This window comes from Agelaius phoeniceus, chromosome 3 (assembly GCF_051311805.1).
Source record: "Agelaius phoeniceus isolate bAgePho1 chromosome 3, bAgePho1.hap1, whole genome shotgun sequence".
Classification (NCBI taxonomy): domain Eukaryota; kingdom Metazoa; phylum Chordata; class Aves; order Passeriformes; family Icteridae; genus Agelaius; species Agelaius phoeniceus.
Genome location: NC_135267.1, coordinates 59,814,673 through 59,841,345, shown reverse-complemented (window position 1 = coordinate 59,841,345; position 26,673 = coordinate 59,814,673). Strand labels below are relative to the sequence as shown.

Below are 26,673 nucleotides of genomic sequence, written 5' to 3'. Positions count from 1 at the left end.
CTTTAATGTTCCAACACACTTCTCTCAATGTTCAATGGCAACATAATCTCTCCTTAAAGAACAAACTTACTCATGAGCTCAAGAAGGACCTAAGAGTCCAAAATCATGTCTGTATGACTGATTAAAACTATCAGATCACTCCATATATCGCGTAACTTTTTACATTGCAGCATTAAACAAAGCTGAAGTTTGGAACATCTCGAAGTGTTCGTTAGTAATGGCAATTAACCATCTCCTTCTACTCACAGTGCAAGGCATTCCCACTCACTAATTCTCATCTTGCCCACTCAACCTGCAGCTGGATAATTAATGCAGATTGTAATTATTTCTTGTGAAAATTTAGTCTGATCTTTTGGTCATTTTCATTGCTACCCTTTACAAGAACTACCTACTTTTACTTCTATTAGGCCTTCCAGAGTGAAATTTTAATATGTAAGACTTAATGAATGATCCAATCTGCTCTTTGGAAATATAATACTTTTTAGATATGACTTTCATCAACAAAATTAAGAAGATAATTGCTACAGGAAAATGCACAAGAAATTTCAAATGAACAGACTATGATTTATAACATGAAAAACATTGAGCATGTCCTAATTTCACTGTCACAAGAAACCTGCCCGGACAGAGATACCTGCCTCAGGTCTGAACACAGATGTGCTGTTGAGAACCTCTAGCTGATGCCTGAACACCAGAGCCTCAGACAAAGAAGAAATCTTCCCTTCTGATTGCAGACTGAGAAACCTCTTTGCACTTTCCAAGCCATCAGGACAAGTTTCAATGCTTCTGATACAATATATTTGCCCACAACTATAGAAAGATTAATTTCCTCTCTGTAGAGTTTAGCACAGAGGACTAGAATCCTTTAATAGTTTTGCATACTTAAATAATGCCCAAAAAAAAGTTTGTTTAAGAATTTAGTATTTCAGGATTTTGCAGAAAGAAAAAGCTTCTGTGGATAAAAAAAAATGACCCATATTAAAAAAATCCCCACATTTTCATGCCTGATTGAGATATTTATTTCGTTCCTAGAATCCACAAAACTACTGCAGCCAGCATTCAAAGCTTTTCAAAATATTACACAGTCTGAACAAATTGCAAAATTTGCATGTCTACCATCAGAGGAAAAAAAAGAAACAGGAAGTTATTTGTAAAATCTGACTATTTAACATGACATATGGTGCCTGCTGAGACGGACATTTTGATAGCAAGTAAGAATTATTCCCAACCTCCTAGAAAAATAGTTGAATAGGCTGCAGTTTACATAATCAGTATGCCAATCATGATTCTCTGGCTGACAAGTATGACCTCTGGACAAAAACCCCTAATCCAGCAACACATATTCCATGTGCTTAAACCAACATGTGCGCCTCTTTCCCATCAACTGAACTAGCATGATACAGGATTAATAAAAATTATGTAAATTTAAGAGATTCTAAATTTTTCCTAATCTCTTTTGTTTTGCTATCTGCTGTGTGTGTGAAAGACCAGGCTACTCCATAAGAAGAAGAAAAAAAAAAACAAAAACAGAGTAGAGTACCTCTTTAGGTAATGTACTTTAGGTGAAGTTATATACCCAGCCTTAGGTATTCACAAGTGCATGGAATGGACTAGAAATTTCTGCTTTATTTTCAGAGGTAGGAAGCAGATCCAACTCTATTGACATCAATGGGAACTGCAGGAGCTAAGTATCTTTGCTATATCGGGTTCTATTAAATTTTTTACTATTCTTTAGGCTACAACAATTATTTTATTTGTGAATCAACAAGAAACTATCTGGAACTGGAATCTCCAGTTCTCCTGAATTGCCTTCTAACTTTCTAACATAAGCTGATAATACCATCACATCTTCACAGTTATGTGTTCAGTTGATAGGGAGGCCTATCTGGGAAAGCCTAGAGAACTTTCCTGAAGGACAAATTAGCAATAGATTCAACAATTATCTTTATCCTAGCATCTTGGTGTTGTCTTTGTGTACTCTCATCTTACTGAAGAGAAGACAACAAAAGCTTGTTTACTGCACTCAGAAGAATCCTTTAAATTTGGCTATTGGGGAACGTTTAGGAAAGTTAAATCATTTGAATTAAAGGTCTTAAGTGGCTGCAAAAAAGTACTGTGTGTATTAACTTTAGTAGGTCTATAGAATCACAGCAGCATCCAGGCCAGAGGGCAATTCAGAATGACTTTAGTCCAGCCTCCCTCTCAAAGTGGGGTCAGTTCACTCAAGGCTTTATGCAATGCTGGTCTTGAAAATCTCCAAGGATGGAGACTGCACAACCTCTCTCAGCTTAATTACTTTCATCATCATGTTTTCTGCCTCCCCTACATCCAGTCAAAACCTTCTCTGCTTCATTTTATTACTCCCGTTTCTCAATCTCCCATCAGGCATTTTAATAAAGAGCCTTGATAACCTCCTTGTAGACTGTAGGTTATGCAGACTTAAAAGCCCTTTCTCCTCCAGGCCAAACAAATCCATTTCTTCCAGCCACAAGGCATGAGGTCTGGCCTTGGTGGCTCTCCACTATGTTTACTGATGTTTATTAATATATTTCCTGTAATAACTGGATTTGATATTCCAGATAATGAATGCCACATAAAAGGAGGATAATGGCTTCCCTCCCTCTAATGCCTACACTACCAGTGATAGTGGTATCAGTACCAGGGCTATTCCACTGTATTGTAGGAATAAGAATCTAAATTTTATTCAAGTCTTGGGAAAAACCTAGGCAGCAGGAATGCCTTTAACAGAAACACAAGATCAAGTAAAAATTAATAATGAAGGGTGCTTGGATGAAGGGAACAGGGACTCAAGGATTCAATGGATGTTCTCATCAAACTTTTAATTCAAAGGGAAATGCTAAAGACAGATGCACCACCAAAACAAAGTCTGACTCTCTTATCTCTCTGTCTTCTTCTACCATGGTACTTCACTTGATGAAAAGGGACTGCCAAGAACAGATGGGATGTACAAGGCCAGGACAGGGAATATCAGCTTCAAAAGTAGACCTAGTAACTTCATGATGAAGCCTCTAAATAAGGCTTCGATGTGTCATAAGCCTAAAGGCAGGTTAGGAAACAGGGGAGAGGAAAACTGCAAGGATAACATTCACATTCCCAGTTAGAAAGGAGGGCATTCACAGATTTAACTCAAATGCCCATGCTCTGACACAGGAGAACAGTAAGTCTGTGCACAGACTTCCAAACAAGAGAGGATCTTTATATACATTAATGTATTCTATACAAACTAGTTCTATTAATAGACGTTGGTAGAAGCTTTCTACTCCTATGTGAAGCAATGCACTAAAACAGCTTAAGGAGGTGGGATGTCAGGAAAGTTCCATCTGCAAGGATTTAAGACCAAATCAAGAACATCTACTTGGATGCCTTAAATACTGCCAGACAGGTATTACAGGGCTATTTAACTAACAGAGGATTCCACCTTTTCTCAATGCTGTGCCTTATCAGTCATTAAAAGATGAGAAAATTGTTATCAGCAGAGAAATTTTACTTCAGGCCATCCTGCATTTAATCAGTAACACCAAGGGATTGTGGAAAAAGTTTGGGGAAAAGTAAGCAGAAAAAAAAATTAAAAAATTAAAATTAAAAAAAAGTAATTAGATTAAAAATTAATATCTACTTTTCAAGAAATAACCCCAAAGCTCTAGAACAAAAAACAATCTGAAAAGAACAGGAATCAAAGAGGAAAGCAGAAACTACCAAGTGTAAACTAAATCAAAGTGTCAGATGTGAATCCTGCTGATAAAGAGAAATGCTTATTATTCTGTCATTATCCAGGAGGTTAGATATCATTTTGCTTTGGAAAAAATGTTGTTTTGATCACATCAAGCTAGCTTGCACCTTCACACAAATCAAACAATAACTGGTAGGTGATCATGAAGGTGTGAGCTATGGAAAGGGACAAATTAATTATATGCAGGTCTTGTTCTATAGTTCAGTTTTGTTGTTTTCCATGTGGTTTTTGGTTTGGGGATTAGGGGATTTTTTAATTGACTTGTTCATAAGCCTTCAGAGGTAGTAACATCTTTTGCTCATCCCATTTCTCCCTGAATACTGGTTTTCAATTAACACACCCTGGGGAACTTCACAGACTACAGTCAATGGCTGGTATTATAGCCTATTCTTCCAGAGCGTGCTGTTAAGAGTCCATTGTTTCTTATTCAATATCAGCTTAAGAACAAAGATTTGGGTCAATTGCTGGCTAAAGCATATTCAAAATTTATAAAATTAGTCCAATATTTAAAAGTCATCATTGCAAAATATATGCAATAAATATGAAGTAGCACATTTATCAATAAAAAAGAAAAAAAATATCCATTTTGAAGTTATTTTCACCTAGAGTTAGTCACAGATTACCAGAGCTGCTGATGTTGCATGAATTATCTGGAAATAATCTAGTTCACTGGCCCTGGTCAAGCCTATATATTGCTGGGTTTTCACTATCTCCAAGGACTGAGACTCCAAAACCTCTTGTCCTGTCACTGAGAAGAATCTTCCACTGCCTTCTTTACTTCCCCTCTCCATCACATATTTATCAGACCTGAGTCTTCTCAGATTCTCCTTGTTATGAAAGTTGTTCCAGTCCACTCTTTGAGGCCTGTCACTGGCCTCAGTCCAGTATGTACATGTCTGTCTTGGGTAGGGTAACTCAGAACTGGACACAGCACTCCAGATAGGCCACAGCATGTCTGAGCAGTGAGAGAGCATCACCTACTTCTAGATGCTGTTAAAGCTTTTCCTAAGGCAGTCAGGGAGGGCAGTCTGCTGGCTCAGAGGGCACCTAGTTGTGCTGAATTCTCAGAAAGTTTATGGAGTTTCCTCCACCATGGTGTTCTGGAGGCAATTCTGTATTTATCTGCATTCACATACTTATGGAGGTTTCCTACTAATAGGTTTTGTTATTATGTCTTTACTGTCCACATCATCCTGGTTTAAAGCTCCTTCACCATGTTGGCCAGTCTGTGGAAATCATGATTTTGCCCCACTTTACAGCATGTATCTCATCTCTTCCTTGACATTCTTGATTCTCACAGCAGGTTCCATGATGAGGAAGTTGAATCCATGCCATCGATATCAGCTGTGCAACCAGTTGTTGGCCTGCAGGATCTGCCCATTCTGCCTCAAGCCCTTTCTCCTCAGCAGCTCCCATGGAATGGACCACATGGGCTCCCACAGGTTTGATCACCTGCCCTCAGAGCCAGGTGGCCAACCAAGTGTCTTCCCTGACTAGATGACCAGAGGATCATCCAGCTAGGCAAATAGGGTAAGAGTAGTGCTCTGCACATTTGAGCAGTGGTTAATCAGGTCTGAAACACAGAGACAATTAGCTACTAAGTACCTTTAAAAGATTTTTCTCTTTGTAAAATATAATGTGAAATGGGTCTACAAATATGCCAGGTAGGAAAAATTCCCAAAACGCTGCTATGATAGTTCTAAGAAAACTAATTATTCTTTGGTCACATTTAAGACATTTAGATTAGAAAATTATTATGAAGGCTCTCCATTTGGGAATAATAAAGCTAAAATAAAAAATTGGTCAAAGAAAAGTTATTCTGATTTACAGGAGGGTCTTTTTCAGTTTAATTTATAGTCAGTCTGAGTCACCATAAAGCCAAAAAACATTTCAAAATTCTCTCCATATCAGAAATGCAAAGAAAGTTTGATTTTGGAATTAACAGCATCACAGTACAATATGACCTAGAACTGGGGCCTGAGCTCCCAAGGTCAGGGTTACTAGATGAACAAGTAATCTCATAATTTGTGTAGGGACTATCTTGAACCCAGAATTATTTCATTTTCTTTAAAAACTTCTTTTCTGTGCCTACAAGTCCCCCAGGGAATCTATCAGCTGAAAACTGTGAATATGTGGAGATCATAATGAGAGGGAGCTTCCTTTTTTTATCTTTTTTTTAGAATTCATCACTTTGAGCATTACCCAGCACTTCTCCAGACTCTGGAAGATTGTCCTTACTTAAATGTATTTTACATTTAAGTTGTTTGAGTTACAGAATTGGGTAGTCTTTGAATTTTGCCCAAAAAGACAGTAAAAACTGATTCACAATAAAGAGACAATAATTTTTCATTCTTTTAAGTTTATAATTTTGTTTTTTGTAATAGTATCATTTTTTTTTTTTTATTCTGCAGGGTCTGCAGTATAACAACACATCTCAAAATTCAACCATACAGTGAAAGATGAAAGAGAAACTTAATTATTTCAAGAGATTCCTTAACTGTCTACAAGTCAATACATTCAGCTCTATCAAGCAAGTGCCTAATGACAAGATGATTTTTTGAGCTGGGTTTTCTGGATGGAATCTGTTGCTATTAAAGATGTGATGAAAAGTAAATGTACAATTGCTTTTCCAATCCATTTTGAAGGGCAAATCAGGATACACTTGTTTCCTATGGACTTTTCCCTTTTGAAATAAATACAAGCAGAAAGTCACTAAGGAAGCATTCTGAATCAAACACTTGGGATCACTTTGCTTCAATTTTTCTAATAAATCAATGGTAACTAATGCATCCACAATTTCACATGAAATGTCATGCATTTACTCAAGTGACAGACAAGTGTGGTGTCCTCAGACATTTGGAACATTTTACAAGTTGAGAGACTAGAAAAACATACTCAGATTTCATCTTGATGCTCTTCTATTGTATCTAATTTTATCTCTACCAAAATATTTACATAAAGAATGTAAAAGATTCTTTTCAGATATAGCGAGAAAAGTTCAGAAAAAGAGCCATGAAAGCAGTAAATTGATCAGCCACCCTGTCACACAGTGAATGCTGTAAAGTTTTTTTGCTATTTGTGTTAGTTGCAGTTTAGAGAGATCCACAGTCTCCTGCCATTGCTCAATACAAAAGTCAGTAAAAGATAAATTCTTCTATTTAGAGAGAATAAAAATCTCCATCAAGCACTGAAAGCGGAAGTAAGTTTCCAGATTAAAATGAACCCTGAAAAACAGATTAGCTTTCTCCATAAAAAGAAGCAAAAAACCTGACAGAAACACCAAAATACTGACTGTATTGAACTGAAATTTTGTAAGTCCCTAGACAGATTTTTTTGCTACGAGAGATTTTTTACAACCATGATAAGAAAATAACAGTAGAAAATACCATGAAGACAGCCATAATGTCTTATACCAAAGGTATATTTAGCTGTGAGCGAAGCACACAGGCATTTGGATCTGCTGGTTTCAAGTGACTACCTCTAGTGCTGGGCTGGAAGAGATAATAACTTGTGGATTGCCACACATCTTCTCAATGTGCTCATGACTTTATACAAATCCTATCATCTTTATTTTGTTCCCATTCTTCTAATGAGTATCACAGGCAGAGAAGTCAGTCCATTTAGTTAGTCTTTGTAGCAAAGCTTGTATCTCTATTTAATTGTCTGTACAACACCTCCAGGTACCTCTCCAATTCTTTCAATATTACTGTCAAGACAAAGAAAATCAGAAAGGCACAGTTTTCTAAGCACAGATGAAGCACAGAATTAAACAGAGGAATGACAATGATCTGTATTATTTCATGTTTACAACAGGACTAATGCAGAATAATATTATTATTCTGTACTATTCCTGTTGTAAACATTCTCTGGGGGAAGGAAAGCTGCAGTCTCTGAATACTGACAAGCAAAGAACTGCTGGTTCTATAGAATTAATTGCTGGTAACAATGAGATGGAAAGACCAACTCAGAATGCTGTTTAGGAAGATCAGAATTGTTATTCTCCTATATACATTCCATCACATTTGTCTACATAAAATTTGGAACTTGTTTAATACTTTTTGGAAATTCAACAAGATGTCCGTCATCTCCTTGCATTTTAATTTCTTAAAGGACTTCAAGGTATTTGTGGCTTCCTTTTACAAAATGCACAGTGACTCTTTATCACTATGTCATTTTCATTCAATTTCAGCCAATTCTCTTCTTTAGATGGCATCCCATCAGCTTCTTTACTGTGGTCACCAGGCTTCCTTTTTAACATGCAGCACTGCATTTCCCATTTTGCTGAAACTGAGAATGTTTCAAGTGAGATTCAGAAATCCAGCTATTTCTATCATGAGTTTCTTTAATTACGTTTCAAGCCTCTGAGTAACCTGGGATCAGCATGATATCTGAATGCAACAAAGCCTTTCAAAATAAAGTAAAATATTACTTTCCTATTCCTGAAGAAACATTACATTTTCTTCAAAATTATAAACAGTCTACTGTCAGGCCTGACAAATTCCAACATTGGTCTAATGACATTTTTAAGGCCTAGTTTCTTGGGTACCCTCCAGACAGGAAACATCTGGTTTGTCCTACTAGAAACCTAAGCCTTTACTTCTAAATTTGCCTTATACAATATACTAATTTTCAAAAACAGAATATAAAATCTTGAATTTATTATTTTATTTCAGTAAGTACTCTACATTAATTGCAAACACTGTGAGTTTGCCATTGTATTTCCTGATTGAGCCTGTTTTTCTAATCTATAATTATTGTCATTTGAGCATTTTAATAGCAGTAGTTGTACACTGTGAAAGTCTACTAGTCCTACATAACTGGCAGACTGTTAAAATTCTGAACCAAGACTTGAGTATTTGGGTAATGCATTAACAGAATAAGAAAGGATGCTTTATCTCACAAAATGCACTGTCTAATTACAATGCAGACTGGGAAGAAAAAGAGATAATGCAATTATATTCATCCATACAGAAGACAGAAGTCTACACATCCTGTCAACTTAATTGTTATGTAATTATTTTCTTACAGGCAAAGAAAAATTTTAAAAAGCAACATAGAATTATTAACTAGGGTCTGCTTTACAGATTTTTTTCAAGAAGTCTTCCAAGTGTGAATTGTCGCAAAGGAAAGTTGAAGAAGTATTTATTTAAAAATGTAACTGGTTGACTCGCACAGAATTAGAAAAGACAGTTTCCAAAAGATCTTCAGAGACAAGACAAGCATATGTCTAATATGACCCAAGTAGGAGGAGTGAGTTGGGAGAAGAAAGATCACATCTTTTTCAAAAAACAGCAAAGCTGAAAGGTTATTTTTATGACATTTCAGATAGATTTTAACAAGACAAGACTGTATTTATCTAGCCAAAGGGCAAGAAAAGTTGTATAATAAAATTTGGTGTGACCTAAGCTTTAGGAACAGATGTATACAAATGACTACCTATATCAAAGACCCTTGACAGAAAGAATCTGTTAGAATCAGGATAAGCCTGAATGCTAAAATGAAAGGAGTGCTCAAATCAGACAGGATGTCTGCAACAGAATGACCACAGAGATCTAGAGGCATAGACAGTGTGGTAAAACTCTGTATTAACAATAGAAGTTTTCACTAAATATAGAAGGGTTGGATGGGATTCTGAGAAATGTGCTCAAGTGAAAGGTGTCCCTGCCCATGGAAGGGGGGTTGGCACTCATGATCTTTAAGGTCCCTTCCAACCCAAACCATTTTATGTTTCTATGACTATTTGATGCAGTGGAAGGACTTCATTGAGAGAAACAGGCTTTGAATCAGTGTCTGTCTTGCCCTTTGAAACCTGACAAACAACAGATTTTTTCTCTATAACATTCTTAAAAGCCAATTTGCCCAAATCAAATTAACACATCAAAATATTTTTAGTAATAATTAAGAAGAAAATTAAGAGTTATTTAACTGATTAGCATATCACTGCTTACCAGAGTCAAGTAATTTCTTATTTTACTTTCTGCAAATATCCCTACCAAATGGAGTGAGGCAAGTATATGATTACTTAGAAACATGCATCTTATTATTTGAAAATTAGAAGATGTAATAGATCTACATTTTTACAGTCTCAATTGAAACTTAGAAAACAAAGAGCACTGAAGTGGTTCTAGTTGCATGCAATGGTTTTCTTTAGTGTGAATCAAGTGCTCAAACTCCATTTTAGTGAGAGCATGTGGATTTTAAGTTGAAGACCAAAATTTCAAAATTATTTCAAAACTGTTGCAGCTTTTTCTGAAGACTATACTTACATTTAGACAAGCATATATTTTCTGTACGTAAAATGAGAATGTATTTTATACTTATCTAGTTCCACAGCTCACAGATCTTTGTGCTTACACAAGTGAAATAGGGTTTTTCCTAAGGCAATAAACATTTCTCTATTACTGGGAAATATTATGTTTTATCCTGTTAGGTGTTATCATTTGTATTTTACTAAAATGCTAAAAGTAAGTCCTGGGGGGGGGTGTGCAAATAGAGGTCAGGGAATCAAAGGATTAACACTGCATGAATGCAACCATGGAAACTCAGTACCCCACCCTCAGTACCCAACTCAGTCAACAGAGCAAGCTGATCGTAAGACATTTTTCTGCTAATGAGAATTTTGATTAATTTACACACCTGGTAGCTGCAGTAGCTGAGGGCACTCCCCTTGACATTCTATTGCCACCCCTCTGCCTTGGCAGCTACCTGGTGAGGCCAGGAGCTTGCCCAGCTCTTAGCTGCTGCTCTGTATACTCCATCTCAGCTTGGTTCTTCTGCCACTTCCAGTTTAGGCCTAGATGCCAAAGTCTGCCCTGAAGTGACCTCTGTGCACAGCACCTCTCCCCTGCCAGCTCTGCTGTGTGGGCAGTAGTCTTCAACTAAAAGGATCACCAATAGCTAAGATTACTCTATCCTTAGAAATTTTGTCTGAAAATTTAATTGAGATTTTTCATGAAACTTTTCACATAACTAGGAAAAGAGAGCTTAAATTTACATTAAGATAGTACAAAATATATTTTAAATTATCAGTCTTCTTGCTTTTAACATGAAGCCTGCCAGCTAAAATCCAGGATATTGCCATAGAGTACAGATGAATATTTTTTCTCTCAGAAATACTTAGCATATTAGCAAGACTGGCTAAAAAAAAAAAAGCTTAGTGAAGGGAGCAAGTATATGTTTGACATATTTGTCTCCAGTTTTCATGAGGAAAAAAACCCCCAAACTTAATATATTCTCTATAAATAAATAAAACTACACTTGAGATTCTATGAGGATTTTCTTCCAAATTGTTGTTTGGCTGCTTGGAAAAAATCATTCTAAGAAAAGCTATGTGGATTTTAAATAAACAAAAATAACTATCTGAACTAAATGAAGTGTTCAGTTTTTCATTTCAGTTACTTCTGCAACAAACAGTACAGATTATAAGATAAATATACTGCTGCCTTTGAAAGAAAGTACTTCAAGCAGCAGATGAATCTCAGGTGTGTTACTTGTCTAATAAATGACCAGTATCACATTCCTGAGCATTGGTTTTCCAGTCTCACCTACCATAAGCCTGCTTGACATATGATGTACAGTCAAATTGTAGTATTGGTGAGATGATATCATGCTAAAAATTAATCTGATTGCAGCAGAAATAAATTAACTTAAATAATTCAACGCAACATGCAGACTGACCTGTCCAGTAACAGGTTAGGTGCAAACAAAAGCTTTCCTGGGTGTTCCATGGAGCGCCAGACTAAGCCGATCATCAGTATCTCTAACCAGGCACATTCCAGTAGATGGACCTGATCATGGAGTGTTAAATCCACAAATCCTGAAAGAATAAACAGGAGACAGTAAAAACACTCCAGTTTTGTAAGTGGAATAACATTATTCAGAGAATTAGTTTAAAAAGTGCTTTAGAGCTGGATAACCAAAAAGAGCAATAGAACTGACATTTGTTCTCTTCATATTTTGGGATGAGTTTTGTGCACCAGGGTTCCCAGTTTTAGTCAGAACAGTCAGAACTTTCTAGCCTACTGTTTTTGTGCTGGCTGTACTCTTCCCAGAAATCAGGGCAAGAGCCTGGACAGCATCTCCATACCCAAACCTGTTGCCATGGGCATGGGAATCCAGGTACATGCTGCAGAAAAAGGGGCATCTGTCTGCTCCAGCACCACGCTGCCTGGGGCATGAGGCAAAATGGAAAAATGCCTGCTATAAAATGAAGTGACAGCTCTAATCAGCTAACCCTAGACCAATTCTCTTGGTGGAACGCTATTTCACAGACTCATGACAATTCACTCTGCTGAAAGTGTGATACGTGTGTGGAAGAGGGACCAAAGAGCATCAAACAAACTATGGAGCAGATGCTGATATTTGTGGTCAGAATTCACTGATGAAACACCTGTTTATATTCCTAGTGGACTACAGAACATGGAGGAAGTGAGTACTTTGTATTTAAACATTGTTTAGAAACAATGAATGCAAACAAGAAATGGCTTATAACCATACTACAAGAAACTAAAAAGAAAGAATAATGTGAAGGTACACATGTAACCATAATCACAGTGGTCCTCCCTGTGTTCATTTCATGCAAGAGATTGAATTATAGTCTCTTTTGAATTCTCATTCTTCATGAATGTTTTTTTCAATCCAGAAATATAACAGAAGTGGAGAATAATACGTATTGCATAATACGATTTATTAGATCTTGCGTAAGTTATTCCTTGAAATTAAAATGAACTTCCTAAAATAAAATGTGCAGAAGTTGCCTTAAAATAGGTCTTATTTATCTTTTACTCAGTGTTACAAGTGAAAAACATTACTGAACCTTGTCATTATTTTTTGGGGCAATTGTAATGATTTATACTGATCTTCAGAATACAGAATACATGGTAAACTGCCTTACCAGCCCTAAAATAGCAGGGATTTTCCTTCTGTGTGTGCTCTTTCTGAAGGTATATACTGAGTCAATTTTGAGGAATATACCTGACATACACTTGAATATTATCTTGAGAAAAAGGAAGAAAAAAGGCATATATTTTAAAAGTCAAATGATGTGCCAAGAAATATGTTTTTCAAATAAGAGAGAGGTAGAGAATAAACAAAATGCAGTTCACAATAACCTAGAAAATACTGTTACATCTGGTAAAACAGTTTTTCATATAATTATATTTAATGAAAATATCTGAGAGAGCCAATTAATCTATTGGTAAGAAATCATCCAATAGAAGGAAACAGCTCTGACACGTTTGAAATAAAACCCACCTATTGATCATTAGAAGTGAATTTAGGCAGTTGCAATACCTGCTGTTTTTATGGGTGTGGTAACAATAGAGGAAATAAATAATTGCTTTTTCCTGTATTTTTCCTTTATTACCAAGTACAAAAAATTATTTCCAGACTTCAAAGACTGATGAAATGGCACTTGTCTGAGTCACCAAGTAGCCTGAACAATAGAGCTGAAACTTAAAAGAGCAACATTCTTAACTACAAAGCATTGGTTACAGCACTCAAGCACAAAACTGGCAGAAAGAAAATGTCTTTATATGGGGAACAAATAATAAATACCAGGTTTCCTATTAAGTATTGCCTTAAAATGACACTACATAATAATTGCCTTGATGGCTTTTTAGGTGACATTTTAAATTTATTATCTTGTTGTTGATAAAACTAGCTAGTTTGTTTAGTTGGTAAAAATGAATGTCCCGCCCAGAGAAGCTGTGGATCCCCATCCCTGGAAGTGTTCAATGCCAGGATGGAGGGGATTTTGAACAACCTGGTCTAATGGAAGGTGTCCCTGCCCATGGCAGGGGGGTTGGATGGAACTGGGTCATCTCTAAGGTCCCTTTCAACCCAAACCATATAAAATAAAATTCTATAAAATAACAGATTTGATGAAACAAAGTTCTGTAAGATAACTAATACTGTAAAACCATGAACCACATTCACTGAATGAAAATATTTTAAATTTCATATTTCAGTATGGCAAAAGGATATGAACTGAACTGAAGTATTTCTAAAGGAAGGACATACAATTTACTTCTTTACCACAAACAATTTTTAATGATGACATGGAAAAAACAGAAGTAATAGTTCAGACATCCTGTTGGCATTTAGGAAACATCTAACGAAGACAATGAACTTTATAAAAAGTCTGAGAGCAGAAGAAAGTTGAATTATCTCGGTGTTACCTGAATCTGATAACCATCCTGCAAGTGGGATGAGAGGTTAGACAGAAAGGTAGAGAAAGATCAAAATGAATAAGGCATTGAAAAATATGCCCTCTGGTGAAGAGTCAGAGGAATTTAGTTACTCTTTGTGAAGCTAAATAGTCTAGAGGGGTTGAAGGACTGCAATGGATAAAGATCCAAAGAAAAAGAGAATAGCATTACAGAAGGTAATGGCATAACAGAGAGAAGCCCATGCTGGCAGCTAGATTGGCTTCAAGTCAGACTGCAAATTAGGGGGCATTGTTAGCAACAAAAGTAGTTATTACCTAAGCATCACATTAAATTTCCTTGGATTTGCTTTCATTTGAAACATTAACTAAGATCTAATAATTCTTTTAAGACATACTCTTGTTCAAGAAAGTTAATTCAGAATAGTGTAACAGAAGTTTAAATTAAATGATGACTAAATCATTAGTCAGTCAATCATGTAGAGCATGTTGCACTTTAGTGTTGCTGACATTATGTGTAGATGTGCACATAATTCTCAAATTTCAGTACTCTTTTAATGCTGGAGAGTTTTGAAAATAATTCAGACAGTATTTTTTAATTCTAAATTTTTTATTACTGTGCTTTAAGGAAGAAGACAGACATTCACTTCATTGTTGATAAATTAACTAATTTGGATGCAGTTTGGATGTAACCTACATCTCACTCCATATGCCAGAATGACTAATGATCTTATACCAATCAACATCAGTAACCTAGATTGCCACTAGTCCATCCTATCTGACATGTATCATATGTTTGGCAGGAGAAAGATGCTTAGAGGACAAAAGCCATGCCTAGAACGTTCCTCTTTTTTTCAAATACAGATAAGTTAACAGCATTTCTGAGTGATTGCCAACAACAAACATTATAAATGTAGCAGAAATTCTTGTAGGAATATGGAAATCTGAATTTCTGAAAAGCTAGAACGATCTTTAGTGTATTCTGCTAGGAGTAAGGGGCAAATAAACTTCTCTGGAGAATGCAAAACTGTAATGTTCAAATTAAGTTATTTTCCTTTCTAGTATAAAGCAGCAATATGTGCTGCAGCATGAGTGCTACACTCCATAGCAGGAGTGGGTCCATGGAGGAAAAGCTATAAACAGCCCTGCTTTGGCAAGCATGACATTAGATTTGGCAATCCAAAATTGTATGATCCCACCATCTTAAAAAAAAAAGGAATACAGTAACTATTTACAAAACAAATAAGCAAATATCTTTGTAACCTGGGAGTCTGGGCAACACAAGGACTACTGGAAATATTATTTGGTAAAGCATACACTCTTGAGAAAAGTAGTTTATGCTCAAAGTTGTTTGATTGCAGTAAGGAACAACAAAGCTCAAATGATTTTCATTTATTGCTAAGGGAACATACATTGTGCACTCTTCAGTTCTCTGAAATAACCACTACCAACTCATTTATATGTATGCATGAGGTGTGTGTGTGTGTGAAATTTTACCAATCTTTTTGAAAATAATAAATTCATCATTTGCCTTAGTGACTTTTGACCAAATAAGTAGCTAGCCATTTTATGAGAAACAATTTCCATAGCAATTACCATTCTCTGAGACCCAATATCCAGTGACATTGTACATTCAGTCATTCAACAGGAAGTCCTCCACTGGCACTTACTAAAATTTGAGGATCATTATCATAATTTTGCAGTTTCTACAAATAAGACACAACTACAGGGTGTTCAGACTGCTCAAAAACAGCTAAGTAAATGTGAAAAAAAAATTAGAAAGAAACCCTTCTTTTTACATGTGATCCAACTGTAATCCAACCTATATGTTTATACTGTATCTCCTAATTACCATGATGTGTACCTAAAAGATTAATGTCAAACAATTTTTGCAAGAAAATAAACTTTATCATGTCATAAAGAATTAGTCTGTCTCCAGATGCTTTGAAGGAAAATAAAGTAAAAGCAATAAATAATTTTGAAAGCAATAGTTTTAAAAGTAATAGCAAACCTCCATCTATCAAAGTATCCCATTTACAACAGAAATTGATACCAGATGTTTATGGCAAAAATACAGCAGGAAAAATAGGCTTTTACAGGAAGTTTCCTCATGCTCCAGAGGTATACAGCTCAGACTTGCAGAGCTGTAAATTATCTTTTTGTGATTGATGTCCCATAACATTTTTCCCTCCAAGTTTCTCCAGGTGCTTTCTGAACCAATTTGGCATTTAATGCACTTCAGATATGTTTTATATACTCTGAAGCAGTAGTCTCCAGTAGGAACTTTCATACTCTCAGTTAACACTAGGTAAATTCAGGTAAATCACAATCTCCTGTTGTTCTGAAATAAACAAACATTTCTCTCTATCTCTTGAAAAATCGAATTATTGTATTGGGAGATTCCATCATTCCCTAGGTCATCATCTCACTTCTCTTTTCCAAACATTATAAATATATTCAGCCATCCCTTAGATGAAAGTTATTCTGTTCACCTTTGAAAGAATGTTGTCCCTCTTGGAGCATTTCCCAGTTTACCTATATTCTTTTACAGACCAGGACTGTTTCAGTCTGCCCTTATCTTCATCACGTTATTCAACTTAATAACATCCATAATTTTATCACTGTTATTCAGGCCTTTTTTTTCCAGCAAACTTATGAATATGTTGAACACTAAAGTCTTAAACGTCCTGCCAGCTTGTCTACTATGTCTTTAACTTAACAGCAACAGAAAATTTTATAATACCTCCTATGGCAAAAACCAGGATATTGAACTCTACAAAAAAGTTGTGGGAAATTGGAACACCTAAATTTTGTGCCTTAAATGTGTCCAGACAAACCACTGGCTTTTTTTCTATCTTAATGCAGTGTTTTGAAATGTGGCAACAACCACTGAAAAAGGTTGTTGTTTACCATTCAGTACAGTATCTCAGTCATGTAACAGTCATGTAATAAACCACATTTGGAACAGAATGCTGATTAGGTTGGCAAAGACAGCAGAAAGTAGTGGTGGGTGCTGCAACCTAATTGCTAGCAACCATCCAATAAAGCAACAAAATAAAGAGAGGCTTGTATCGGTAGAAAAATATCTAAGTCGATGAAAGGCAAACAGCAAAATAATTCCTAGGCAAGTTCTGTTCTTGATAAAACAGCCATAGAGAGGAAAAACATCTGTTCCTCCTAACCTAAAGCACACTGAAGGACCAATACCTCAGTCACCACTGTTTGATCGAGTGGTGAAATCTGTGCCTGTTTTAATGCCACGAGCTTGGTACCCAACCTCTCCACTTTAAAGAGAGTGGTGAGACTGCATCTATGCAGTTATCTAGCACATAAGATGACATTCTGTTCTGAAATTGCACACATCACTCAGCCTCTTCAACCTTTAAGGCTGAGCCCTTAAACCTCTCAGTTAAGAGGTGGCTAAAACCCACACCTTGACTATAGCCTTGTCTATACACAACAACAGCAGAGCAAAACAAATTCTGAGGCCAAGTGAATCAGAGAACCACAAACACTGTTTTCTTTGAGCCTCAGTATCCACACAGCTATGTCTATAATGCTACTCATTCCTAATTCTTTCCACAGATCTTCAGACCAAAATTATAAGACACTTTTATTAAGTTCTTCCTCCTAAGGGCACTTACAGTATGACACGGACATACTGGTTTAATTGTTTACACAACACCAGTGTTTTAAATCAAGACTTATTTTGAAGACCGAAGATCAAAGATCTCTAAACCTCAATATTTTCAATCCAAATATTTTGCTAGAAGAGTAGTTTTGTTATTTCATTTTTTTTAAGGATATTGCTTTTGTTTCTGTAAGTGTGGTCAGAAAAAAATTAGGTACAATTTACTGAGCTCCTGGGAGGAAATCTGAAAGGCAAACACAAAGCAAGTGGCACAGTTGTAAGAGCCTCTAACTACTTTGTCTGCTCTTTCACAATTCTCTATTATTTCTGCCTGTATAATTATAGTATAGCAGCATACCAATCCAAACTTACACACTGTCTTGTCTGAGGGTAAACAATCTTTTTTCTAAATTAAATTTCTTGAGATCAAAGAGAACAGCATCTGCTTTTAATTACTGTTAATTCCTTTTGAAAATTGTACTTCATGTTTTTACATTTTCATCTCTAATGGTTTTAAAATCTTTCTGAAAAAGAAAAATTACAACTTACAGGGGTAAATTTAATATCGGTTAGGAATGTTTGGGGTTTTGGGCAAAACCCCTAAAAGTCAAAAGGAACATGAGGCCCTGCTTTCACAGTCTGTATTCATACTGAAAGGCAGGACCAAGCAAGCTTTTGCTCTTCACCTCTAGTGGAGGTTTCCACTCTCCCTGAGCTGGCCTTAGGAAAGTTGCCTAACAGTTTGGCAGGTAGACCATCCAGCCAAACTCCCCACCTGACACTGTCCCTGGAGCAGGATGCTGCAGGGGTTTCACATTTGTCACTTGTATTTCAGATCCCATTTCTAGGAGCTGGTCTGTTCTGCCTCCACTTAAAAGTTGCAATTTGATGATTCTGAAATGGGTTTTTCAGGTAAATGAGAACAGTTTCAGATCCTTTCCAGGAATATGTAAAGTTTTGTACATGTACATTGTATTATTGTACATGTACATATGTAAATGTACATATACATGTACATTTTGTACATGTACATGTACATTTTGTACATTGTACAAAATATGTACATTTTCCAGGAATATGTAAAGTTATCGTTGCTTCACTCAACGCTTTCTGCTTGTGCAAAAAGTGCATGCTTTTTCAGACCTGTCCGGTCCATATATTTTCAGAATGAGGAGTTTAAAAGGTTCCTGAGGCCATTCCTGGTCCAAATAGCCAATTCCTTGATCAGTACAGGAACCTATCTTTCCTCAGGTACACACCAGTCTAAACTATGATCAAGTGGACTCTGTCTACATCAGATATACTAAATACTGTCTTATTTCAAGTTTCCTATGCCAGAGTAAGCTTGTAAATAAGTTAGGCAAGTAGAATTTCACATACTCAAAGCAATACTTTGCTCCAAGCACAATTAGAATTTAGGGCCATGAAAACACTTTAGAGGCAGTGACAGAAAATTGCCACTGGTCAGACATACCTTCTCTTCTCCTGAGAAATCCTTGCCACTTTTTAATGAAATACTGATGCCTTGCCTGAGAGAAACATGAGAATTCTCCAGCACAAAACCAGCTTGGCTGGCAATGCTCCTAGGGAGATGGACCTGCCTGGGGGTCTGCGGGAACACTCAGCATGAGAGCCAGCCCATAGTTGTGAAGTGCTCCTGTGAGTTTTAGGCACCACAAGTTCTCTCTGAAGAGCAGCACAAGCAAATTATTCTGCAGGATTTATCTGACTGCCTGAAGATCTGTCCTATGCTGGTGGATGGTCAGGCTGTATGTCTGAAGCTCAAAACTTCCTCCTTGGAGAGAAGACAAGCTGGGCAGTGCTGTGGCTAAGCCCATCCTGAGCCAGGACACAAACATACCCAGTGAAGCTGAGTGCTGCCAAGTCCTGACTTTCTCTCACCTGTCACTGTGTCAGCCTTGACTTAAACACAGGGGTTTTTCTGCAGTGGTTGCACTTTGTTAACCAAAGATTATTCCAGAAAGTGCATTAGCAGTAACCATTTAACACAAATATGTTGAGGCCTTCCATCAGGGAACATAATAAAAGTAATTGGCACTCACATAGCACTTTGCGTTTTCAAAGGGCAGTAAAACCATTAAGCATTATTAAACGTATTTTATAGATAGAACACAGGGAGGTTAAGTACCTCATGCAGGAGGAGGCAGGATTAGGACAGAGGTGTCTCAGCACACTCTGTCATCCTTTCAACCACAAAAGTATTTGAGTTAAAGACTACTTGAGCCCAAGTGAAAGTTCTATTTCTTGCAAATCCGTAAAGGTAAAAAAAAAAAAAAAAAACCAGAAACAACTGAACTTTTCTCATAGAGAAAAAAGAAAAAAAACTTTAAGTTAGATTTGAGGGGAAAATTGTTTACAATGTGAGCAGAAAAGCTGGATGCAGAGAAGCACATAAGTATTAACGTTAATTGGTCTCACTAAACTAGACAAAGTAACAACCTGTACAGAACAAATCTTAGGCTTAAGTTTTCCTCACCCTCTTAACAAGCAGTTTTAAAAGTTATTAAAATAAGAATAAATCTTGCCAATAATAATTAGAACAACTACTGTATAAGATTATTGTAAGTGAAGGCTGTCTGCCAGTTTGCAAGTGAAAGCTCATGCTATTTGTATTGTAAAGCAAGAAGGGAGCCATATATATATTTTCTGTATAGAAAACAAGCTCTTCAACTAATCAATAAAATGTGATGTTTGTTATTACATGGAAAATTCTTGCAGCACTATACAACAGTTATTTAAAGCATGTTACTTATAATTCCTTCCTGGACTGTAATCCAGATGGCTGAGACTCAGGGTACACTTTGTCAACAGTAAGATGTTACTTTAGGGTTCTTTTAGCGCTGAGAGCTGTGCCATTTCTCTGGAAGTTCAGGCTTGCAAATAAAATCCACAGAACACTGCCTACTTATTGAGAATGGAACAGCAGCTATTGCCTGTGATTTTGAGTGCAGGAACATCCCATCTGCAGCTGCATGTGAAGGCTTTTCTTTGAAGATTGTCCTCTGAATTTTTCTCTGGACAGGTGAAGAAAGACACTACACAAAATTTATTAGCCACTGACTAAAATAGATGGTATGAGATAATACATATTTTATTTATTTTCTCTGATACAGTTAATTACATTAAATTAAACTTATACCAGTACTCAGGCCAGTTGCAAGTAGTTTGAAGGGGTTTTGGGGGATTTGTCATTTTTGTAAGAGGTCACAGCTACACAAAATGTTTTCCATCAAAAGCAGATGCAGCTAAAACAATTTCTGGGGCTGGTTATGCATTCTTAACTGACTTTTATGAACTCAAAAGACAGACTCATAAATACAAGCTGTCCTCTCTACTTCGTTCCCTCCCCTCCTCCCTTTCCCCACCCAACTAGGGCTGCCACTGCTGGTCTCTTCTGCTGGTTTAATTGTTCACACGTTGATGAAATAACCTGTCAAGAAAGAGGAGCGGGAAAGCGACCGATGGATGGGCAGTCAGGGAGCACCAACCACCTCAGAGAGTTTACACTTCATGTAAATTTGCCCTAAGACTTGAGGTCATCCAGCATGACTTGGATTTTTTTGTCTGTTCGGTTGCATGCAAGACAGTATGAGGTTTTCAGCATTTGTTTGACCTCCTTACTAAAGTACCAGGCTATGCTCCAATCACAACCTAAACCAAATGGAAGTGATGGTTTTGTGGCTGTCAAAACAAAAAATCATTTGAGGCAAAAGGTCTCATTAAGCAATCATTCTTTGAGCAATCTCTTTAGCCAACCACAGTTTTCAAGTAAACATATAATCTGGAAGGGGGGAAAGGAGGCAGACTGAGGTAGAATCTTTCAGAGCTTTTTAAACTACCCCAGCCTGCCCCTGCAAGTTTTCAAATAGTTGATTCAGTACACAGTTACTAGGGGAGAATTTTAAAACTAAAGATCGAGGACTTCCCAGTTGTTTTCCTCTTTAGCAGAGTGCACCTACGTGCTTTTACTACATCCCCTTACTGCTTGGGAAAGGCACTCTAGTTGGGAAAGGCACTTTGGATGGGCAGTGCCCTGATGGTGTCAGTGAGAGCAGCAAGCCAGAGGTGGTTCACATGGAGCCCTGCTGGAGCTGGCCTGGGCAGCACTGCATGCCTGGCCTTCGCTGCGGCACTAGGAGACAGACCTTGCTAGAGGAAGAGGCTCTGGAAAACCTCAGGGTGGATAAAGGCAATGCAGGTATGTCACATGGTCCAGTGGTCATGAGGGACAGGACAGGGATGGCAAGTGAACAAAACTAGGTTAAAGGGAGCCTGGAGAGCTACTGTACCGCAGGCAGTTCATTTCTACTGTTCTGCACCTCATTTTTCCCACAAATGTTAGGGTGTAAAAATATCTCCGTTGTTCCGTTTTTCATCCTTTTTGTTCCTTTAATTATAAGAGCTATATGAAAGACTTAAAGGTCATCATAACACAATCAAGAACATTTTAAAAAAAGATATAAAATTACATTTGCAAGTTAACACAACCAATGGCCAGCTTCAGCCATTCTCCTAAACTAACATTAATTATTTAAACCGAAATTAAGGATTAACCCCAGTCTTTCTGACTGTCCCTAAAGTACGGTTTTATACTTTTATTTTCAATAATTCTGTTTAATTCTTTAAGAATTAAAGTTTTACTGCTTCACTTTATATCTCCACCCATGTCTGGAAGTTTTAGAAGTGTCACATTCTAATTTAACACTTTTTTGACTGCAAAAACTTTCACATTATGGAACTGGGAGGGCTAAGCTCTCCCCTTCTTCATTCATAAAATCTGGTGAACAAGTCATTAAGCTTTTTTCTCCACGATGTCTCCCACTACTGTGCTCAACACTAAATCCATTAGTATTCATTGCAGCAGCATATGGAATTAGAAGAAAAGAGGATTATTTTGCAACCCAAGGAAAAGAGGGGGAAACTGTCAAGTTTGTAGTGAACTAGAAGATGAAAACTGCTTCAAGACTACAAATAGAAATTGCTCAGAGCATAGTGTGCTGTACCCAAGAAATGAGGCATAACTTCAGAGTTCATGTTCTGGTCATTCTTTATAGTCACTAGGATATAAACCTAGGTTGACTAATGCACCTGCATCCATTTTTTCCCTCAGATTGGTATTATTTCTGTCTATTGCACTTATATGTGAATAACAGAAGCTATATATACTTATTGTGTACTTTTTCATCCATTACATTGCCTGGTATCTACATCAAAACAGAAAAACAAGCACATATAAATGAAACCTCAAATGTTTCTTTTTCCTCCTCTTTGTTTCATCCCTACACGACTGGTTTTGAACCAAACCCAATCTCGAAAAAATTGTCCAAGAAATTGTAAGGATACATCAAAGAGAATAAGGACAGCAAAATTAATTGCAGCAATTTCCTTCAACCACTGCAACAAGAAGACTGTTTCAGCAGCTGTGTGGGAGTGTCATCGTAAGACAGAGCACAGGAATACATCACAGGGAAAGCAAGACACTGGAATGCAGCTGGCAATTTGTATTAATCTTCTTGGCCATGGAGACCTAGTAAGTTATCAAGCAGCATGTTTCCACAAAATACATGTTAAGCCACTTTTCTCACACTCTCCTTCAATGTGTAACAAACTGAAGGCACCCTCAGGAAACTGAGGCTCAGGCTCAGGTGTGCACACAAAATGCAGGTGCTGCACTTGGAGAACAGTGACCTTGACTCAAATTCCCATACTGCCTGCTGAGGTATATGCTGAGCTAGAGCTAGTTGGAAGCACTCTGGCAGAGCTTTTTACATTGGAAAGTGACAGCTGGCAAGTTTAAAACACTCTGGGTAACACGTCAGATTTCACTGAATGAAAACAAACAAATTAAAAAGAGGCTGGTTTCTCTCTGGAAACATGGCCTCCTTGTCAGCGCCTCATCTTACTTTTCAGCACTCTACCAGGCACATATTCCCATGCAACACTGATAAAGGTATCTAAATTTCTGGAAATATAGCACCCCTTTCCCTAAAACTGTCTTTTTATTTTAAACAGGTGCCTGAAATATTTGAAATTTTATCGAAGTCTACTCTTTCACATTACAAAGCAATTCACTTCACCCAAAAAGGTTATTATCTAGCAGAAATTTTCAAACATTTCATTTTGTATGAAGTGAGAAAGTTTATTTTTACTGGTTTTATCTGCCAGAAACAAAGAAACTAATTATTCACACAACTCTGATGGAGACATCTGGAAAAACTTTGGAACAGTGTACAAACTCATCCAAAATGACCGGATCTATAAACTCCATTTGTCATCCTTTGACAGGACTGGAAAATTGCATGGAATCCCACCACATTAGATAATATCACTGTAATACCTTCTAACAAGTACAATAGCAGAAATTAAAGATTAGAAGAAAAATACATAACTTAAAATTCAAATCCCTGGAATTATAATTTGATATTTTTTCTAACTTGTAAAAAAAAGTGGCAGTTTTCATCTTTCTTATTTCAGAGACATTTTGATTTATTCTGTTTTTTCTTTTCTCTTTCATATGCATAAGAAATGCAAATTTGACAGACTCCTTATGGATGAGAATAAAACTTTGGCTTGGACAGGAGAGAGAGCTGCTTCACCTAGTTCAGACATAGCCTGGGAGACTATTTTACAAACAACATCACCATGCTGATCCTCAAAGCACAGCTTGGATCACATAAAGGAGACTTTCAGGCTGAAGTCTCCTATCCTGAGAGGCAGAAGAACTGTGCTTGGTGTAGGAGCCCCAAAGCAGCCAATATCCCCTGCTTTGAGGATATCCAGGAGGTTATGGGTTCCTGTTACTAATTTCTACAGCTCATATATGTTTATATTCTCCCATGGCTACCTGGATGCCACCAGGAGAGTTACCAGGATGAGATGAAGTCATGCAGCAACCACAAAGAGCTCACACAGAATCAATGTTGCACTATGATGGTAAAAGGCAAACTTCTAAACAACTGAACAAGAGACAGAAAATATGAAACAACAATGTGGTGGAAACTCATCAAGGTGATGACACAGAATTTTAATTTTAATTATCCTGGAATCATCTACCCAGGGAGGTGGTGGAGTCACCATCCCTCGATGTGTTCAAAAAAAAGACTGGATGTGGCACTTGGTGCCATGATCTAGTTGAGGTGTTAGAACACGGGTTGGACTCGATGATCTTAAAGGTCTCTTCCAACCCAGAAATTCTGTGATTCTGTGATCTGTGATCCTAAATATGTTTATTAATGATCTGACAAGCCAAGAAAGCAATGAGGCAGCAAAATATGAAGATGACAGAAAATAATGTAACTTAATCAGAACAAATAAAACAGGAATTTCAGAGATACTCAGAGAAGTGAGTCACCTCCTAAATGTTTGTGTTAACTCTGAAATCAACCTAATTTTTTAAGCATTTTCAGGCTGCATTTTTGCAGAGAAAGACAATCAAAATATGAACTGAGGAAGAGGGATGAATTTGGAAATTCAAAAAGAAGAGGAAAAAATCTTGATATTATTCTCTTACACATACACAAAAAAGGCTAATTCTGAGTGTAAAATACAGTGCCTACAAACACATTTAAATATAGTCCTACTCAGATTAAACATGAAGTATTAGGAAGCTGCTCAGAGACTCAGAAGCCACAAGACTCTGATGGTCCAAGAGGCTGGCAACTTGTTAAGAAGGGGGAAAACAGCTCATCAACGTTACACTGAACTACTTCTGGCCTCACATTTGTAAATAATTTCAGCCATCCACCAACATGAATTTGCTTACAAGTTACTCCATACTATTTGTAAATAAAATAACTCATGGAAAGCTGGTAACAGTTATTCACTGTCAGCTGAAGAAAAGCAGATCTGGATTCATCAGCCTGCAGTGATGAATTTTTACCAAAACCTCTCAGAAGCCCTATTACTGACAAATAAGGTACAAAAAAGCTCATCTGGAGTCTAAAGAAAAGAGAACTCTGACTGCACTGTCTGCTGAAATTAGGCAGTAAAGGAAATGTATTTGTGATGCCTGGCACTGTCTCATTCAAACATTGAAATGTGTGTCCATAAACACTTGATTAGAAGTGTCTCCCCCCTTAAAAAAACAAAAAAAATTTTAAAAATCATTAACGAAAAGAGCCTCAAAACCAACCAAACCAAGAGGACAAGAACAAAACGAACAAAAAACAGAACGAAAAAACCTTTAAAAACTTAAGCATGTAAAAATTTCTGAAAAATACAAGCCACTTTTTGAGAAGAGAGGCATACTGGCAAGACATAAAACAGGAGCATAATGAGCAGTACAAAAGAAATAGCAGATTTAATTCATATCTGTGCCTGTAAGGGGGGGTGGGCAGGTGGTGGTCCACAACAGGGATATTTAGTGTGCTTCATAGATTTCCCATGCAGCAGATAAAATCCTGAGACACCAGTTTAGGAATGGATTCACTGTGGCACATTGTAAGAGAGTTCTACGTCACTGACACAGGGAGGCATTGGCACAGCCAGTGCTTCCCTGTGGTAAAGCAGCATTCTTCCCAAAAGGTTCAGTATGAAGGAATGTACCCTACATGTTTACCTGGGGCAAAAAGGTGCATTTGGTATCCATATTGGAGCCAGTGATCCTCCATAACTGTGCTTATATGAACACCAAGTGGGGAAAAAAATGAAGTCATAAGTTGATAATTGTGCTGGATTTTCATGAGCAGCTGTTCTGTGTCAGCTTAAAACCACTCCATTTATACTGGTTTTAAAATATGTGAGGTATTAAGCAATTAATACCAGTGTTTAATCCCATCATCACCAAATAAAGTACACTAGAGCTTTCCCTTTCCACTAACATTGCAAAATCCCACCCTGCAAAAGACTAATTGTCAACTGCTGATTCCAAAAGGCTTCTGTCACTTCAGGTCACTATTTACTAGCTGTACACAGCAAACTTGGCCCAAAGAACTTCCAGAATTTACTGCCTTCCTGGAAGAGAAAGACAGAAGAACAACTTTTAAAAAATATGCACTAGCATTGGCAACCAACCAGACAGTCTTTGCCTCCTGGGAAGTAAAGCATCTTACTTCCAGGGATGGAAGCCAACTAAAGCCCCTCTATGAACAAGTTAGGGGGTGCTAC

General features: G+C 37.0%; 1 protein-coding gene across 1 annotated transcript in view; it reads right to left on the bottom strand.

Moving 5' to 3' along the window:
- The window catches only part of ESR1 (estrogen receptor 1), a 108,594-nt gene that overhangs the window by 12,971 nt on the left and 68,950 nt on the right, over nt 1-26,673 (bottom strand). The window contains 1 exon segment of the mRNA XM_077175397.1: nt 11,429-11,567. Coding sequence (XP_077031512.1) covers nt 11,429-11,567 — 139 coding nt within the window.